The 20,647-nt window shown below is 30.5% G+C and overlaps 1 protein-coding gene across 2 annotated transcripts; it reads left to right on the top strand.

The window, feature by feature from the left end:
• The first annotated feature begins 3,687 nt into the window (after positions 1–3,687).
• Positions 3,688–16,206, top strand: LOC111704818 (neuroglobin). 2 transcript variants are annotated; one of them, XM_023477170.1, is made up of 11 exons: positions 3,688–3,801; positions 9,359–9,418; positions 9,595–9,656; positions 10,243–10,314; positions 10,554–10,647; positions 11,447–11,500; positions 12,079–12,165; positions 13,306–13,396; positions 14,226–14,287; positions 14,393–14,437; positions 14,928–16,206. In XM_023477170.1, the coding sequence occupies exons 2-9, from the start codon at positions 9,392–9,394 to the stop codon at positions 14,264–14,266; spliced, it is 528 nt and encodes a 175-aa protein (XP_023332938.1). In that variant the 5' UTR covers positions 3,688–3,801; positions 9,359–9,391; the 3' UTR covers positions 14,267–14,287; positions 14,393–14,437; positions 14,928–16,206. The 2 variants fall into 2 exon arrangements, with proteins under 2 accessions (XP_023332938.1, XP_023332939.1); XM_023477171.1 differs by lacking the exon at positions 3,688–3,801 and adding an exon at positions 6,441–6,486.
• The last annotated feature ends 4,441 nt before the right edge of the window (positions 16,207–20,647 follow it).

The raw sequence follows: 20,647 nt of genomic DNA, 5'->3' as shown, positions 1-20,647 counted from the left end.
TTTTGTAAAAGCACTATGCATTTTGTGCTTATCTTATACTGGCTCAAGTGTCTGGCGTTGCCAGTGGAATTTCAAAATAATATGCGAACTTAAAATGAGTGAAAATCTTTATTACATAGCTTAATACTTTTAAAATTAATACATCATAAATTTTATGAGTACACCATTTTACATTCATAGATAATTGTGTGTGAAATAAAATCCTAATAATAATAAAAATTTCCAATTTTATACTTTTAGGATACTTTAGCCGCAGCGTCTTTAATTTTTATTGTTTCGTTTTAAATAAATGAACAATTTAAGATTTTTCAGATTTTTATGTTTTCATTGGAAGACTGAAGATGGTTAAAAATGCAATATTAAGTATTTATCATGTCTCTCTCTAAGTAGACTTTTCTCTTATCACTAAAATGTTGGAAATGTATAAATCTATATTTGTATAGTCATAGAAATGTAGGTCGAAAAAAAAATAGCTTTTGACAATTATCTTGCGACCATTTAATCATATTAAATTTTAACATTTCCTCATTTTGGAAAAGCCTTTGGAATTTAAATACTTCAATAATCTACATAAATCAAAATGTGTTTGCACTTTTTTAGCTACAGGGTGTCCCACGAAACATGACAGTATGCAGGACGACTTGAATGTCGTCTTGATTTTTGATATAATTTGCTGCGCTTATTTGTCAACCTAATTTTAGAAGTAAATTTCTAGAGATAATAATCACAAAATTTCCCTTGTCCTGCCATTTCCAAAATGTGGTCTGCCTTTTTTGTGCTTTCAATATTGCCCGAGGTATGAAGAATTTCGTTCAGATTTCGACAATTTTGCTTTTATTTAACAAAATTAAAAACTGAACCAAACTCTTTATATCTCCGGTAATATTGAAAGCACAAAAAACGCAGACCACTTTTTGGAAATGCCAGGGCTAGGAGAATTATGTGATAATTGTTTCAAGAATCATACATGTTAAAGTAGATAGAAGACTAAATGTCACAAATAAATTCAAATACCAAAGACGACTTTCAAGTCGTCTTCCTATTGTCATGTTTCGTGGGACACCCTGTATATTAGTTATTTAGCAAAAAAAGTGAATAATACAAAATGATGCGAAATATAATAAATTATATACTTCTAAAAAGCTCTTTACCCGGCAACTTTATATGTGCAAAAGTATTTGTAAGATTTTCAAACCCTAAGTGTGTATTTTAGGAAAACAGAAAATATGCAAATCCCCTTAACATGTTTCTGTGCAAAAATTGTGCGATCTTCTTTCTGTTGCCATTGGCGTTCCAAAGAGATAACTATGGTTGAAATCGAATGACTGGAAGTAGGTCAAAATATAGATATAGTTTAGTAAAGGTAAAAATTGCAGTATGCCATGGGGAATAATTGAAAGCCCAGTTTTAAGTGGTTAGAAAAGAAAAAAAAATTTATCGGTCTCAGACCATTTTTTAAAGTTTTTTAACCTCCTCCTTCCAAATTAATAAGGTCAAGAGAATAGTAATATTAAGAAATTTAATACTTTTATTAGAAATCCACCAGGTAGTATAAAAATGCAATCTACCAATATTTAGAAAAATCTAGCAATATTAATAGAAATCTACCAATATGAGGAGGAACCTACCAATATTAAGAGGAAACTACCAGTGAAATAAGATAAATCTACAAATATAAAGAGGTATACCAGCGTAATAAGAGATATCTACCAATATTAAGAGGAATCTACAAGTAAAATAAGAGAAATCTACCAATATTAAGAGGAAACTACCAATGTAATAAGACAAATCTACCAATATTAAGAGTAAACTACCAGTGTAATAAGATAAATCTACCATTATTAAGAGGAAAATATCAATGATATAAGATAAATCTACCAATATTAAGAGGAAACTACCAATGTTATAAGATAAATCTTCCTATATTAAGCGGAAACTACCAGTGAAAGAAGAAAAATCTACCAATATCAACAGGAAACTACCAATTTGATAAGATAAATCTATCAATATTAAGAGGAAACTACCAATGTGATAAGATACATCTACCAATAATAGGAAGAAACTAACAATGTGATAAGATAAATCTACCAATATTAAGAGGAAACTACCAATGTGATAAGATACATCTACCAATAATAAGAGGAAACTACCAATGTGATAAGATACATCTACCAATATTAAGAAGAACCTACCAATGAAATCAGATAAATCTTCAAATATATAATAAGGAATCTACTGGTGTAATAATTGAAATCTACAAATATTAAGGAATCTGTCTTGCAATATTAAAATAGGACCTTGATAAAATTAATATTGAAAAGTGAACTGAACTATACTATTTATCATTATGTTTGAGTGTGTACGTGAGTAAGAGAGAGAGTCTGAAAGAGAGAGAGAGAGAAAATCTCTGTGTGAGAGAGAGAGAGAGCGAGATAGAGAGAGATAGAGAGAGAGAGGATGGAGAGAGGCTGAGGGCCTCGTATCTCAGCTGAGAGCTTCAATCTAGTCCAGCCATAGTTATGCAGCTAGATTTACAGATATACAGATATACAGATATACAGATATACAGAGATAGATATATACAGATATACAGATATACAGATATACAATTGTACAGATATACACATATAAACAGATAAACAGATATACAGATATACAGATATACAGATATACAGATATACAGATATACAGATATACAGATATGCATTTTTACAGAGCTAGATATATACAGATATACAGATATACAGATATGCAAATACACAGATATGCAAATATACAGAAATACAGATATACAGATATACAGATAAACAGATATACAGATGTACGGATATACAGATATACAGATAAACAGATATGTAGATTTAAAGATATACAGATATAGAGATATACAGATATACAGATATATATATATATATATATATATATATACAGAGCTATATATATACGGATATACAGATATACAGATATACAGATACACAGATATGCAAATATACAGATATACAGATATACAGATTTATGGATATACATATATACAGATATACAGATATACAGATATACAGATATTCAGATATACAGATAAACAGATATACAGATATAAAGATATACAGATATACAGATATACAGATATACAGATATACAGATAAACAGTTTTACAGATATAAAGATATACAGATATACAGTTCTAAAGTTATGTAGATGCACAACGAAAAAGTTTTTTGCTATCGATTACGTATTTTATTTTTGAATTTTATCTGGCTGCATGATATACAGAGGGAGTAATAAACCATGGGGATTAGAGAAGTTTTAAAACAAATTAAAATTTGTAAAATTTTGTGCCACATCCTGTTTTTTTTACTCTCCCTGTTTATTTAAAAAGATGTTCAGGGAACAAGAAAAGATTTAAGTCTTTGCCACAAACTCTGATTTTCTAATCCCTATATGTCATAGACCTTAGATATTTAAAACTATGAATTTTGTTAAATCAAATAATAAAAGTTTGAAATATTAAAGGGTTACACCTTCCGGCCGCAGAGATAAATGGATTAGAAAATTTGAGTTTGTGGCAAAAATTCAGTATCTTTCTAGAAACAGTTTTAAATATTTTTTTATAAAATTACGTTCTACAAAACCCAAATCAAAAGTTAAAGAAATGAGTTTGATAATTTAATAATTTATATTTGAAGATGTAAAATGGTGAAACTAAATCAAGCATCAGATACATCAGGGATAAAAGAGGACGATTAGAGCCATACATCAATACTAAGACTTAACACCAAGAGTACCAACAAAGCCTGACATAAGGTAAATAAAAAAAGCTTAAAGAAGCTGTAAGAGTAATTTCAAGTGACCGGCACTATGCAAAGATAGCAATGCACGATGTACAATGGTTCCCTTGATAACTGATTCTGATCAACAATGTTAAAACTATTGTACTTTAGTTATGATAATTCCTGTATTTTCCCTTCAGTAAAAATCCAAAAGTCATTTGAAGAACAACCACAATTGAAAACGATTAGGTTTAAAAAATATAGATTTTCACTACTAAAAATAGATATAAATAACATTTAACGACAAATAACAGTTAGAGATATTACACCCTCTGTGCGGTATAATTAGCTGATTCCTTTACAATGAATGTTGTTTCCAAAGAGAATAGAATATATATTAGAGTGGAATTAACTAGAAAAAAGTGTAAAACGGCCATTTTTTGTACTGTTTCCATACTGCAGGTGTACTTCACATATTTGCGCTATATAACCTTTTGGGCCCTGGACCATGATTTTATAAAAAATCTAAAATTAATATTAAAAGAAAACCAAATTATGAAATAGGCTGGTTTAATAATTGACCAATGATCATTTTACATAGACTCTATGCCTTTCACTTTAAAAACGATGATTTTCCGTTATAACTATGAATCAAATGATGTTTGTTTTCACCTAATTCATTTTATAAAGTTTATCTAACAGCTTTAAAAAATTCGAAATTGAAATGGATAGTCAAGGGAACATACAGTATTAATGTACTCTACTGCATATAATTTGTGAACATTTACATATGATTTGTACACTTTCAACTCCCTTTCAGGCTGAAAGGGAGTGAACAAATTCATAAATTCCACTCTAATATATATTCTATTCTCTATGGCTGTGACTAGGGTTTGCAGCGAACGAACCGTTTCGCAAATAATGCAAACATTTTTGTTCACATTTTTGAAACTCTATGCGAAATTTCGCATTTTTTTGCGAAAAAAATTCGAAAACGATACGAAATTTCGCTTCAATCTGTTTCACGAAAAAATGCGAAATTTCGCTTCAATCTGTTCCGCAAAAAAATGCAAAATTTTCGCATTTTAGAGCAATTCTGATTTTTTAAACACCGACCCGCCGTTTGACAATCCCCCACCCTACCCTGTCCCTATGGCATTAAAAAGAAGCAAACAATTTGTTCACAGTACTTTGAGGTTTAAAAAGTTAATAGGTTTGAGCGGTCTAATATAAGCCGTGTTTAAGTTATTTAGAAAAAAAAACACTGGGAGAGTGGAAATCCCCCTCCCCCCCCCATTTGTGATAGGTTTAAAGTCCTGGTTCAGTATTGCATGCAAATATTAGGAATTCAATATATATAATAAAACAAGACATTCGCATATATTTATGTTGCGTAATTCAAATTTTTTTTTTTCAATTTTTTTCCACGGGCAACGCCGGGCCCTTCAGCTAATAGTGTAATAAAAAAGAATTTTTGGTAATTTTTTTTTAGAATAGACAATTAATTAGTGATTCTAATAATTCATAAATATAATGTAAAATACGGTTCTAGGAAACTTTTGTTTTGTATTGTTATAAAAACAGAGCATTATTCCGCTTAACAAGAAAGCTAAGAGACAATATAAGATCGGTTTTGATTTTTAAAGGGAACGTGCCTGGACTCTGGCCAGACTGCACACGAATAGTCATAGTATGATTCAATTACGGACGTTAAAATAAATTCGTTTACGTAGATATAGTTATAGTCAACTGAACTTACCAATTATTACCAACAGCTGTAATACAACTCGATCAATTTGTTCTTGAGTTATGATAAGACAGACAAACAAACACCCAGACGGACAACTGAGATCACTACTTTATTTACATACTAGCTTGGGAACCCAGCTTGCCTGGAATACTAGCTTGGGAACCCAGCCTTACCTGGAATACTGGCTAGGGTACGCAGCCTTGGCTGGAATACTACCTTGGGAACCCAGCCTTGCCTGGAATACTACCTTGGAAACCCAGCCTTGCCTGGAATACTACCTTGGGAACCCAGCCTTGCCTGGAACATTATCTTTATAAGAGTCAAACTATTCAACTAAGAACTTTTAAACCTAGCTTAGAACATTCCCATTGTTCTAGAGAGTTTTCCATACCAAATTTGAGGCAAATCGGTTAAGGGTTCCTGAGTTATGATCGGTCATGTAAACAAATAAGCAGAGATTAGTACTTTATATATATATATATATATATAAGATATACAGGGTAAGGGTAACCCGCAAAGGATAAATCTGTAAAGACGACATTACACTTTTTAAAACTATAGATCCCAAGGTTAGATTAGGTATTCTGCCTTGAATATTTTAATGGGTTATTTTATAATTTGACAAGGAGTAAAATAAGTTTACAGTTGAAGAAAATCATTAATATGAACAAACGGACAATACAAATTTTGTACAATCGTAACTAAAATCTTATTCTGTGTAGGTACCCCTGTATATTAGCTTACAATAGAAATAAATATAAAAAAGAAAATAATTTCGTAAAAAAAAACATTTTTTATGTCTGTTTGAAGACGACAATCGTTATAATACTGTTTTCTTGTTGCAATTATAGATGCTATCTTCATAAAGTAGTTTTTAACATTAAACTTGTCTTAAATCCGGTCTTCAAATATCCGATTCAGTTCTCAACTATACTCAACTAGCTACGAGGGTTTGAATATCGTGCTTAAGTGAGTATTTGAAAATAAAACTATTTATAAGTGGTTATGATTAAACTCATTGACGGTCACACGAAACATGACAAAATTAAGATTTAAATAAGGGTGAAACTATTTTATCTAAAACGTCAAATCCTTTGTGCACCACCAAAATGACATAAGGTAACAAATAAGAAGCAATATTTGTAATAACCAAAATAACATATAGTAACATAAAGAAACAATATTTGTAATCACCAAAATAACATATAGTAACAAATAAAAAGCAATATTTGTAATCACCAAAATAGCATATAGTAACAAATAAGAAGCAACATTTGTAATCACCAGAATAACATACAGTAACAAATAAGAAGCAACATTTGTAATCACAAAAGTTGAAAAAATCAAAACTCATTTTGCAATCAATTAATAATTTAAAAAACTGCAGTTGTAATAGAAGGTCAATTTTTTTAAACCTATTCCTGCTTGGGGGGGGGGGTCAATTTGACCCCCCCCCCTGTAGTTTTTTTTACATAACTCAAAAAGTATTGGTCTGAGGCTGTTGAAATTTTCTGACTTTTCTTACATACCCAAAGCCCTCCCTTTAGGCCTAAAACCGGGCTTTAATACTAACTGCCTGAGTCCTCAAGCACACTGCCTGAATGACTGCTTTTGCCTGTAACAAACTAAATCTTTGTTTTGACCCACTTTCACTTGTCAGATTTTGATAAAATTTAGCTTTTTGGAAAGCCTATGACATAAGAAAACGATTGCGAAAAAAAATTGTAAATTTTTTGCAACCAACCTGTCAAAGGAAATTTGCGCATTTTTAGTTTTTCTTGATTAAAAATCAGGTTATTTAAAATTTTGCAAAAATTTTTGCATATTTGAAATGGCATGGTCAAGGGCTTTTCAAAAATGTATAATTTTTCATTTTTTGGACAAATTTTCTTTTGCAAACATTTTTATTATATAACTGGATTTTGCGAGTAAAACTTCAATTTTTGCAAATTTGCAAATTTTTTGTAGATTCTAAAAGTAGAGCACAAGAGCTTTCTAATGATGTATCATTTTTCATATTTGGACATAAAACATGGGATTTAGAGGGGGGGGGGAAATTGACCCCCCCCAGCATATCCTGGTTTTCAAGTACCCCAGCAGGGATAGGGTTAAAAAACATATGTACCAAAAGATGACGTATTGAACCGTTACAAACCTTCCATGTTTAGAAAGGCTAAACAACTTAATTTTTTTATATTCTGACAAATATTTTTCCGCAAATAAACGTTTTTTTGCTTTTAATTTAATTTATTTTCAAAGGAATTTTTCAAACTTAACGGTTTCAAGACAGATATTTTGATACCAATTATTTTGACAAAAACATCTCTGGCCTACATTTAATGATTTTAATCATTTGGTTTACACTAAAAAAGCAAAAATCTGAATGAGTTTTAAAATTATAAAAAAAATCCCAATACTTTTTAAAATTGTGCCAAAGAAAATTTTATGACTGGCGCAAGGATGGATTTGAGAATTTTTATCAAAGGTGCCAAATATTTTTATTTTAAACATAATCTTTTATCATTGAGATAATTAAAATTATTCATTCATCTGCAGCAAAATTAAGCAAAATTATAAAAATATAAAAAAAGAAGAATTAAAACAAAAGATGAAAAGATGAATAAGACGAGTGTTCATGATGACAAGTGGAGGTGTGTTCAGTGTATGCTGAGTTATGTGTTTATGATGACAAGTGGAGGTGTGTTCAGTATATGCTGAGAGCCTGAGATATGTGTTCATGATGAAAAGTAGAGGTGTGTTCAGTTTATGCTGAGATATGTGTTCATGATGAAAAGTGGAGGTGTGTTCAGTGTATGCTGAGATATGTGTTCATGATGAAAAGTGGAGGTGTGTTCAGTATATGCTGAGATATGTCTTCATGATGAAAAGTGGAGGTGTGTTCAGTTTATGCTGAGTGCTGACAAGACAAACCGTCCTCTCTAGAACACTAGACTTTACTTCACGAGTACGGAGTAACCAGAGTAAATATTAGATTTTACTTCACAAGTAAACAGAGTAAATATTATATTTTACTGCATGAGTAAACAGAATAAATATTAGATTCTACTTCACGAGTAACCAGAGTAAATATTAGATTTTGCATCACAAGTAACCAGAGTAAATATTAGATTTTACTTCACGAGTAAACAGAGTAAATATTAGATTTTACTTCATGAGTAAACAGAGTAAATATTAGATTTTACTTCACGAGTAAACAGAGTAAATATTAGATTTTACTTCATGAGTAAATATTAGATTTTACTTCACGAGTAAACAGAGTAAATATTATATTTTACTTCACGAGTAACCAGAGTATCTGTATATAAATTTGGCTTGTCTGTCTGGTTGTCTATTTGTTTGATTGTATCCAATAAACGTCAGAACGGCTGAACCGATCGGGCCCAAATTTTTTGTGGGACATCCCGTGACAACAGGGAAGGTTTATAAACGATAAAAATTTCAAATATTTGTCTCCTTCAAAATTCGATCTTGATTAAATTTTTGAAAATTTTGAAAATCCACGAAATTTTTGTGAAAATCTGCGAATTATTTTTGTTTTGTTTTACGATGTACACAAAGAGAACATGTTCACGATTAATTTAGAAGATGGGCGCGAAGCGCTCTCTAAGGCTAGTATATTATATTTTACTTCACGAGTAACCAGAGTAAATATTAGATTTTACTTCACGAGTAAACAGAGTAAATATTAGATTTTACTTCACGAGTAAACAGAGTAAATATTAGATTAGATTTTTTTTCACGAGTAAACAGAGTAAAGATTATATTTTACTGCACGAGTAAACAAAGTAAATATTATATTTAAACATATTTTCATATTTAGAAAATTGTCTGGAGAGAGGCTGATGTATCTGTGATGGGCTGCAGTTTGTGTCCACAAAAGGTAATTTAACTTTAAAGTTTATGATTTAAAGGAACTGTAGGCAGAATTTTAATTAATGTGAAAAAAATATTTGAGAAAAAATTGCAAACAAATTTTTAAACAAAATGAATAAAAATGTTGAAAAAAAGTTTTTTAGCCTACATATTTCTTGTTTTATAATAAATTTAATAATCAAGGCTCCTGAACCCGAAGAAGCGGAGGAGGATATTCCAATATTTGGTCTCAAAAAACGTCAAAGGTGAAATCAAGTTCTGCAACAAATTTTTAAAGTTTTTTTTTGATTTACTGTCACGCTTTGTGTCCTCGTAACTCCTGTCATTTTGTTTGTACACCCAAGACATGCTGAATTCAACGAGGTTATAGTGTATAGAGTGATGATGTACCCTAATCCTTCACCAATTTCAAAGGCCATATACATACCGAGAGCGTACTGCATATTTGTTTATAATAAGTTGATTCTATATTAGTAAACAGTTGTAAGTGTAAAGTACAGCTAACTGAGCACACAGGTAGAAAACTATCATTCCTCCTGGCTGAATTGTAAGCTTTTAAATTAGGAATTTAACGCTTTTCTAAGAAATAGTTTTCAGAAGAAATAAAAAATAAATTTACTTTAGCTAAATGGTAAAATGTCATTTTTCAAAATGTTTATTTTTTTCAAATTAAAACTTAACAGTTATGCTTTCTCTTTTTTTAATTTAAAAGAAAAAACCTTATTTCGTTTGGTAGCTAGACGATTCTTCAGGTATTATTCATTTTTTCAGTTTTTGAAATTTTTTAACAAAAAGGATGTTTTTCACGAAATTTTTGAATTTTTTCTTCAGATATCTTCTCAGAAGCTCATGGAGGGGAATTAACAGGGAACTGAAGAAAACTGGAAATCTTATTCTTAACAAGTAATAATTTTAGTATAATATAAATACCAAAAATAACTATAATAATATTATAATGCATAATGAGACTAATTTTAATGTAAAATTAGAATATCATATTAAATGATTATAATAATGTTAATGATGTTAATAATAAGAAAATTATCAATACATAGAACAAATGTAAGAAGGATGAAAATAAGCTTTGTTAAGAAAAGAGATTATATCAAAATGATAACAGAAATAATAATAATACTATTTAGATTACTAGCAGAAAATCCAAGTCTGCTAAACCTATTCCCAAAATATGAACACCTCAACACAGAAAGAGACCGAAATAATGATGAAGCGTTTCAGGTCAAATATTAATAAAAAAAAACTAATCTATTATTGTGATATGAAAATATTTTACATTTAAAAACTAAAAAAATGATGAAATACAAAAATAGTCCTCCAACTAATCTCTTTGATGTCAACGTTAGTAATATTAAAAAATTACATCTTTTTAAAATTTTATCTAGCATGATACTGAGTAGTAATTCCTTCAAAATACACAAAACATACATTAAAAATGATAGTATATTTCAGTGACCGAAACTCATTTTGGAATGTTTTTTTGCAAATGTAAAAAATCTGAGCTGGGCACTTTTGAATGGTGGATATCGGTATTAATGGCGATTATACCAGTATAATGAAGACGACTTTTTATTGAGTTTTTGATTGTTTACAAGGTTTTTTTAAATTAAAAGTTTACAAGTAATCAAAGAGAAGCTTTTTTCCACAGCTTCTTTATGGTTGCATGCTTATGTGTATATACTGTACAGGGTGTCCCAATAACCATGGGAATTCAGTGACGAATTCAATATCGTCTTTTTAAATAATTCTTTGATTTAGTATAGTAATACCTACTGAGAAATTCTAGCAGACATAATAATATTACGGGTTTTGAAATAAGGTATTACAATTCTAATTCATAACAAAGACGATATCGAATTTGTCACTGAATTTCCATGTTTTTTAGGACATCCTGTATAAAAGCCTGATAAACATCAAAATTGAAATTGAAAGTTGTCTTTATTGTGTTTATATAATTGCCTGTATAACACTGTATGTCGACAGTTCCTTTAAATTGCTGTTACAAACGGCATTATTTTAGGAAGAGGTTGAAAGAGCAATGGACAGGCTAGACGAAGCAATGGCAGATATTCAGGTATGTCGTCTTTGATTAAAAGATATGTCGTCTTTAAAATGAATATTAAATTGTATCATTATTCCAGAAATTTGTATCATTATTCCGGAAATTTGTATCTTGATTCTGGAAAATTGTAACATGATTCCGAAAATTTGTATCATGATTCTGGAAATTTGTGCCATTATTCCAGAAATTTGTATCATTATTCACAAAATTTGTATCATGAATCCGGAAATTTGTATCGTGATTCCGGTTTCGTATCATTATTCCGAAAATTTGTATCATGATTCCGGAAATTTGTATCATTATTCACAAAATTTGTATCATGAATCCGAAAATTTGTATCATGATTCCGAAAATTTGTATCGTGATTCCTAAAATTTCTATCGTGATTCCGAAAATTTGTATCGTGCTTCCGAAAATTTGTATTGTGATTTCGAAAATTTTATTGTGATTCCGAAAATTTCTATTGTGATTCCGAAAATTTGTATCGTGATTCCGAAAATTTCTATTGTGATTCCGAAAATTTGTATCGTGATTCCGAACATTTCTATTGTGATTCCGAAAATTTGTATCATGATTCTGTAATAATTTAGGAAGATCCGAAGAAATTAGAAAAGTCATTCACAGACATCGGAAAATCGCTGAAATCAATACAGGGATTTTCCCCTCAATATTTACAGGTAATGATTTAATATTTAACTAATTTAATCGAATAGTTAGAAGGATCATTGAAGAAATTTGAAAGGACAATATGTTTAAGCAGATTTCGATTTGAACCTTGTCCTTTAAATTTTAGTAAAAAAAAATATTCTTGGTTTTGTTTCGTAAATCAAATATGTGCTCTCTGTAAAACAATCAGATTACCGAATTGACATAGAAGTCAATTTTAAAAGTTCACACTTTTATAGTTATAGAATAAAGACAATATCTTCCTTATCGTTACTCAGATAAAGATTTAAAGGGTACCGTTTACTTTTGAAATAAGAGATCACCTTAATTTACGTTTAAAGTCTCTTTATTTCGACTAATTCTCAAACATAAAAGTACAGTACGTAATAAATTGGAATAGGCTCACGCAGTTTTTTTAAGTATGCTTAAAAAATGCGAATGGAATGAAGCAGATGGGGCATTTCAGAAAAGTAACTAAACTATGTATCAAGTTCATTTTGGTAAGCTTGTTGACTTTAAACTCCGGTTTTAAAACTAAATACCGCAAATCGGGACAGTACGTAAGTATCTCCTTCTAGTGACATGATTGTGTTTTCTGTTAAAGGAAATTTGTAAATACATTGTTTGAATCTGTATAATGATAGACAAAACAGTATTCATATCATATTGTATACCCCTTTGTAACCGTATTCACCTTTAAGGAAACATTGTTTTAATTCAAAGCAACAGCGTCGGGAAACCAGTCGGTCGCGGGGTGCAATTTAAACTGCCCTTAAAATAGACTTGTATATTTGTTTCCCGCTGGGGACTTAACAATTTAATCCTATAAAAAGTTTATTTTTTACCTTTAAGGGTTTTGTAATTTTGAAATTTAAACTTAAAATTGAAACCGGTTCACAACAGTACCCTATGAACTTTATCTAAACAATGATGTTAAAGATGTCTTCATTTTTCAAACAGAAATTGAAAAAAGAAAACACACGAATACCGTTTTCCCCTCAATAAAGGCGTCTAAGGGTATAGATTTAAACCGGAAATAAATTCCAATTAGAGGAAGCATTTACTTAAATTAAGGGGGGATAATTTGAAATTACGTCTCCGTCGTCCGTATTATCTCTTGTACTTTAAAACATTTAAAATATTGTGTCTAGATGTTGGAGGGAGCATTTCTGGATTCAATACGGAGTATTCTAGAGGATAGATATACACCACAGATGGAAACTATCTACTCAATACTAATCAGTAAGTTCTATCAATTAATAAACAAAGTGGTCCTACAGGGTGTCCCAAAAAACATGGGAATTTAGTGACGAATTGGATATCTTCTTTGTTATGTATTAGCATTGTAATACCTAATTTCAAAAGCTAGAGTTTATTTTATGAAAAGGGTAAAAGATGTGTCTATAATGTCTCCGCAAGTTGAACAGTGAAGACGGACAAGTTTACTCTTTTTGTATATACAGAAATTTTCTTGTTTTACGAAGTGCAACCGGTTGCAGTCAAAACATAAACAAACAAAATGTGAACATAGCAGACGAAACTCTTACAGATTACAGCTTTCTCATTAGGTTTCACTATACTAAATCAAAGAATTATTTAAAAAGACGATATCGAATTCGTCACTAAATTCCCATGTTTATTGGGACACCCTGTATAAGGTTCCAAGCTTTCACTCAAATATCAATTACCATTTTTCTGATATTTTCTTTACAAAATAAGACTTTAAAAACAATTGCTCTGTGACTAAGCCAAAAAAAATTATGATTGAGATAAAGGGATTAAATCAAAGGCCCATTACGACACTTCAAAGTTAATCCAGTCTTTAAATGTATGCAACTTTTCAAAAAAAATAATACTATCTTATTCAGATAATATTATTTTGTTTAGATAATATTATCTAAACAAGTTTATATTATCTTCTTTAGGTAATATTATCTAGTTTATATTATCTTGTTTAGGTAATATTATCTAGTTTATATTATCCTGTTTATATTATCTTGTTTAGGTAATATTATCTTGTTTATATTATCTTGTTTAGGTAATATTATCAAGTTTATATTATCTTGTTTAGGTAATATTATCAAGTACCTCTCTGAAGGATTTTCAGCTTAACGGCGATCTCCTTGATTAAAGGTGAGTTTATATTTGAAAATTTTAATAAATTAGATTTTTCATAAACATAATTTCTTTAAAGCTCATGGTTTCAAATAAAATGAGTATTGAAAATATTGTTTACAGACCCTGAATATGCTGTAACCTTTGCAAACTAAACAGAGGGAGAAGGTAAACTTTTCGCGAAATTACTGGTTCTACTTTGTGAATATTAGCTCTTCTGGTTTTATTTTTTTGCATAATTATAAGAAGCTGTTTTTTCTTATTATTTTACAAAAGCCAAAACTCAAAATATTTTTTACATTTTTTTCCTTCGTGCTTTTTGAACTGTTTTTTTTAAATCGGAATAAGTTTGAAAAATAAAAAAAAATGTTCTCAAATTTTTCATTTAAACTTAAGATCTGGTGCATCTTATTATAGTTATATCCTTAATTAAAGAATACAATTTATTATAGATGGAATAATATTTTATTTGCTATTTTGTATAGGGACATCTTTACTTTTTTGTCTTTTCATTAAATGATGATTTAACAAATTTATTTCCATTTGAAATTGATTTTTATAAAATTATGAAAACATTTCAATTATTGTTTTAAATATAGCTTTGAAACTCTGCATTTAGTTTTTTAATCTTGAAACAATAATAATTTATTTTTTTTAGAAAATTTCTCTTCATTCTCTCAATCTTCGTGATAAACATTATCTATTCAGCCAAGAGATCTTCATGATAAGCATTATCTCTGCCGCCTAGAAATCTTCATGATAAGCATGTATCTTTGCTGCCTAGAGATCTTCATGAAGCATTATCTCTGGCGCCTAGAGACTTTCATGATAAGCATAATCTCTGCCGCCTAGAGATCTTCATGATATACATAATCTCTGCCGCCTAGAGATCTTCATGATATACATAATCTCTGCCGCCTAGAGATCTTGATGATAAACATGATCTCTGCAGCCTAGAGATCTTCATGATAAGCATTATCTCTGCCGCCTTTAGATCTTAATGATAAGCATTATCTTTGCCGCTTAGAGATCTTCATGATAAGCATTATCTCTGTTGCCTAGAGATGTTCATGATAACCATTAACACTTCCGCCTAGAGATCTTCATGAAGCATTATCTCTGCCGCCTAGAGATCTTCATGATGAACATTATCTCTGCCGCCTAGAGATCTTTATGATAAGCAATATCTCTGCCGCCTAGAGATCTTCATGGTAAACATTATCTCTGCCGCTTAGAGATGTTAATGATAAGCATTAACTCTGCCGCCTAGAGATCTTCATGACAAGAAATATCTATGGCACCTAGAGACTTTCATGATAAGTATTGTCTCTGCCCCCTAGAGATTTTAATGATAAACATTATCTCAGCCGCCTAGAGATTTTCTTGATAAGTATTGTCTCTGCCGCCTAGAGATTTTAACGATAAACATTGTCTCTGCCGCCTAGAGATCTTGGTGATAAACATAATCTCTGTTGCATAGAGATGTTCATGATAAGCATTATCTCTGCCGCCTAGAGATCTTGATGATAAACATTATCTTTGCCGACTAGAGATCTTCATGATATACATTATCTCTGCCGCCTAGAGATCTTAATGATAAACATTATCTCTGCAGCCTAGAGATGTTCATGATAAGCATTATCTCTGCCGCCTAGAGATCTTCATAATAAGCATTATCTCTGCCGCCTAGAGATCTTCATGATAAGCTTTATCTTTGCCGCCTAGAGATTTTTATGATAAACATTATCTCTGCCGCATAGAGATCTTAATGATAAACATGATCTCTACACCTAGTAATGTTCATGATAAGCATTATCTTTGCCGCCTAGAGATCTTCATGATAAGCGTTATCTCTGCCGCCTAGAGATCTTCATGATAAGCATTATCTCTGCCGCCTAGAGATCTTCATGATATACATTATCTCTGCCGCCTAGAGACATTATCTCTGCCGCCTAGAGATCTTCATGATATACATTATCTCTGCCGCCTAGAGATCTTAATGAGAAGCATTATCTCTGCCACCTAGAGATCTTCATGATAAACATTATCTCCTCCGCCTAGAGATATTAATGAGAAACATTATCTCTGCCGCCTAGAGATCTTCATAATAATCATGATCTCTGCTGCCTGGAGATTTTCTTGATAAACATGATCTCTGTTGCCTAGAGATCTTAATGATAATCATGATCTCTGCTGCTTAGAGATGTTCATGATCAAAGATTATCTCTTCCGCCTAGAGATCTTAATGATAAACATTATCATAGATCTAAAACAGTGGTTCTAGGTTAGAGAGAGTTTATAGAAGAACTATTCCTTGTTAGTTCGTGGTATTTCTGTACTCTATAAGGCTACACAGAACGCCAGCATTTTATGTACATGTACATTACAAAACTTACGTTGTACAATGTACATGCATTTCAAATACATGTTAGTGCTCATTTTAGTACATTCAAACAGGTGTATGTACATTTTAATTCAAAATAAATGTATTTTTAGTATTTAGATACACAAATTATACACATGTGCAATGTACATTTGTATGAAAATTGCACATTCATGTACGTATAGTAAACTAGTAAATGCCAAAATGTACATATTATAGAGACTAGTTATAAGTTATAAGTTTTAACAAGCCAAACAAATCTAAATTCAGCGGTATAACCAATTTTTCGTTTTATTTAACATGTTCTCTTGGAGGTAAATGGACTTTAAAAAATTCATTAGAATATTTTTCAATTAAAATTTGAAACTTAAACATTTCTTATAAATTAAATCTTTATGTTTTTCCTTGAAATCCCATACATTTGTTGTGTTAAAAATAATTTTTTCGGAGGATTGTTCTTTATGATTGATTTTATAATCCAAGGTACTAATGCAAGGAAAATTATTTTAGAGGTGTGCGAATTTTTTTATACTGCAGTGTACTATCTTTGGGCGGAAAAAAGTAAACACAAGACGGATGTCACAGCCTGACATGTAATCCATTTTCACAAAAATAATTTATGAAATAATCTGGTCACAGAAAACTATTATGTGAATTTCCAAAATTATCAAAATTAAATGTTTTTAACCTCCTTGGATACTGAAGGAATGCATCTATTCTATTTGCGCCCAGAGAGAATTGGTCTCAATATGTACGCAGAGTATACGCGACCGCAATTAACTTTCCTTGCATTAGTACCTTGGAAATCATTCTCATTCCACATCTGTGGGTGTTGATCAAGCAGACCAATCTTTGTATTCTCAATATCTTCAAAACCAAGAATCTCAAAATTAATTTTAAAAGCGCTGATTGATCAATGAAAATTATATTTTAGTTCAAAAAAAAAAACACTGAAACCGCACAAATCTTATAGATTCCGGTATTTACGGGTAAATATAAATATATATTTAATAAATGTCTTCTCGGATTTATTCAAAACGAAATAATTTCTTAGTATCCATTTAAATCTTTTTGTTGTTGTCTCGGTCTAATGCTATGAATTGTAAATATTTTCAGGAAATAGGTTTTTAAATTTTAATTTTGGCCAGTTTAAAAACTTGATTAAAACAATTATTAATTGCTTACAAGAAGAAAAAACAATTCAAGTAATTATTTTCCATCCACTTCTAAAATAACACATTTATTCTTCTGCCTTAGTTTCAAAGTTTTACCCTCCCCCCCCCCTTCCTATCTACCCCAATACAACTAGATTTTGATGTATGTTTATAGTATTGTTCTATAGATTATGTAAATGTTGTAAATTGTATATTATGATATGAAATCCTTATAAACCATAAAAATTATATTTGTTACACTACGATCTCTATGCGTAAGAAAGTCCAAATATTGAATAATTTAAAACTAAATTTGATGAAAAATGATTTAATATTATTGGATAATCCCATCTTTTAAACGTTTTTTTTCATATAGAGGGAATCTAAAACCTTATTTTGAATGACTCTCCATTAACATAGTCCGGTTCGCAGGGTTAGCCTGACTCTCCAATAAAATAGTCTGGTTCGCAGCGGTTAGCCTGACTCTCCATTGAAATGGTCAGGTTCGCAGCGGTTAGCCTGACTCTCCATTAAAATGTCCGGTTCGCAACGGTAAGCCTGACTCACCATTAAATAGTCCGGTTTGCAACGATTAGCCTGACTCTCCATTAAAATAGTCCTGTTTGCAATGGTTAGCCTGACTCTCCATTAAAATAATCCGGTTCGCAGCGGTTAGTGACTTGCGCAAGTATTTTTTAATTGCGGATTCTCTATAAAAATGTACTTACTGCTGCAGGAAAACATATAGGAAATTATAGAATTTGACACTTTTAAACCTAGATAAACGACCTTTTATCTTTCACATTTATCAGATGGCATTAAAGGTACAATTATAAATTGGGCATTGCCATCTTCACATGAGAGGTCAAGTAACATTACGCTTACAGTCCCTTTCAGTTTTAGAATATTTCAATTGGCTTAAATTTAAAATATTTAAAGTTCCATCGTACCCATGGACATATTGTACCTATAGTTTTACTGTACACAGGGACATATTTTACCCATAGTTCTACTATACCCATGACAATATTGTATGGTCCGACGTTTGTACTGGTACCGTTACCGCCATACTATTTCTTTTGGTTCAGAAAAGACACCAAACACATGACTGAACCCTGATTGAATCAGGTGCTAATGGACTCGGCATGCAGGAGTGACTTTTTGCAGGCCTTTCTTTATGTATTTTTTAAAAAATACAAGATTTCGCAGATTCTCCTATTTTTATTGATGGATTTAAAACTTCCAAAAAAATCCAAATATTGCAAAGCAAGTTCTTTATTTATTTCGAACCAGTTTTATACTTTCTCTTGGTTTATGTCAGTTATCACAAAATTTGTAATCCTGATTGTTTTAACTGCTTCTTGTTTATGAGATAAACACAAAATGTGCAAAAATTGTTTTTTAAAAAGTTTTTTGCAATTACTTTGCTGAGGCCCGTAATTTGTATACAGTGAGAGCCAAAAATCTCTGGAACAGGGAGATGGCTTTTAGACTCAAGTTATAACTTTAAAGGTCTAATGAGCATGAGATACAGCAATTGTGCAGTGTAAACAGACATATTTTACCTAAGTAGTGATTTGATAAACGTCTAGTAAAACTATTTGCTTGTAACAACATCAAATACACTTATTTATTGCTATAATGTCGTCTTCCTATTGCTATAATGTCGTCTTCCTATTGCTATAATGTCGTCTTCCTATTTCATTGTTTTCTGGTTAACACCTGTAAGATAAGAACAGAAGTAAAAGAAGAATGAATAAGTTTATTTTCTATACTACGCAATTATCCTATCCAAGATAATGATGGTAATCAAACAATTAGTAATCAAAAATCCTATAATAAATGTTTAATATTCTTTGATAAAAGAAAAGATGTATTTATTGTAAGAATTCTTTCTTAAGCGTCATCTTAATTAACTCTAGAATATTTCATTTATACCCAAAAGGTCGTATACAGGGGGAGGCACACCACAAAAAAAATATTATTACAATTCTGTAACCTTATTTTCCTGTTTTAGTTCACAGAATTGAGTTGAATTCACAAAATTTCATTTAACAAATTTCTTTTACTTTCTCTAGTAAAAATACTAACAGAACATATAAAAAATGTAAAATTTTTAATAAAGTGTATTTTTCTGTTAGGCTTGTTTGATAAAAGAAAATAGTCATTGGTTGGGAGTAAATAGGATAGATTCCTCTTATTTTATTACGGGAAGTTTACTCTTAAGACAGGTAGATTACACTAAATACGGTTTGATTACGGGTAGATTCCTCTTAATACGGATAGATTCCTTTTAATATAAACAGATTCCTCTTACTACAGGTAGATTCCTTTAAATACATGCTAGTTACTCTTAATTCGAGTAGATTATTCTTATTAAGAGTAGATTACTCTTAATACGAATAGATTCCTCTTAATTTGGGAAGATTCCTTTAAATACATGTTAGTTACTCTTAATTCGAGTAGATTATTCTTAACAAGCGTAGATTACTCTTAATACGAGTAAATTACTCTTAATACGGGTAGATTAATCTTAATATGGATATATTACACTAAATACGGGTAGATTACACTTAATACAAGTAGAATACTCTTAATACAGGTAGGTAGAATACACTTAATACGGGTAAATTCCTCTTTATATGGGTATATTCCATATGTGCTGACTACTCTAAATTTTGGTAGATTACTTATAATAAAAGTAGATAACTTTTAATACGAGTAGATTACAGGTAGATTCTTCTAAATACATGGTATATTCAATAAATTGGCAGGTAGATTCATTTAAATACATGCTGATTACAATAAATATGGGTAGTTTAATCTTATTATGGTAGACTA

Source organism: Eurytemora carolleeae, unplaced genomic scaffold (assembly GCF_000591075.1).
Source record: "Eurytemora carolleeae unplaced genomic scaffold, Eaff_2.0 scaffold632, whole genome shotgun sequence".
NCBI lineage: Eukaryota > Metazoa > Arthropoda > Copepoda > Calanoida > Temoridae > Eurytemora > Eurytemora carolleeae.
Note: the sequence above shows the minus strand (reverse complement) of the source record. Positions and strands in the feature narration are given on the sequence as shown.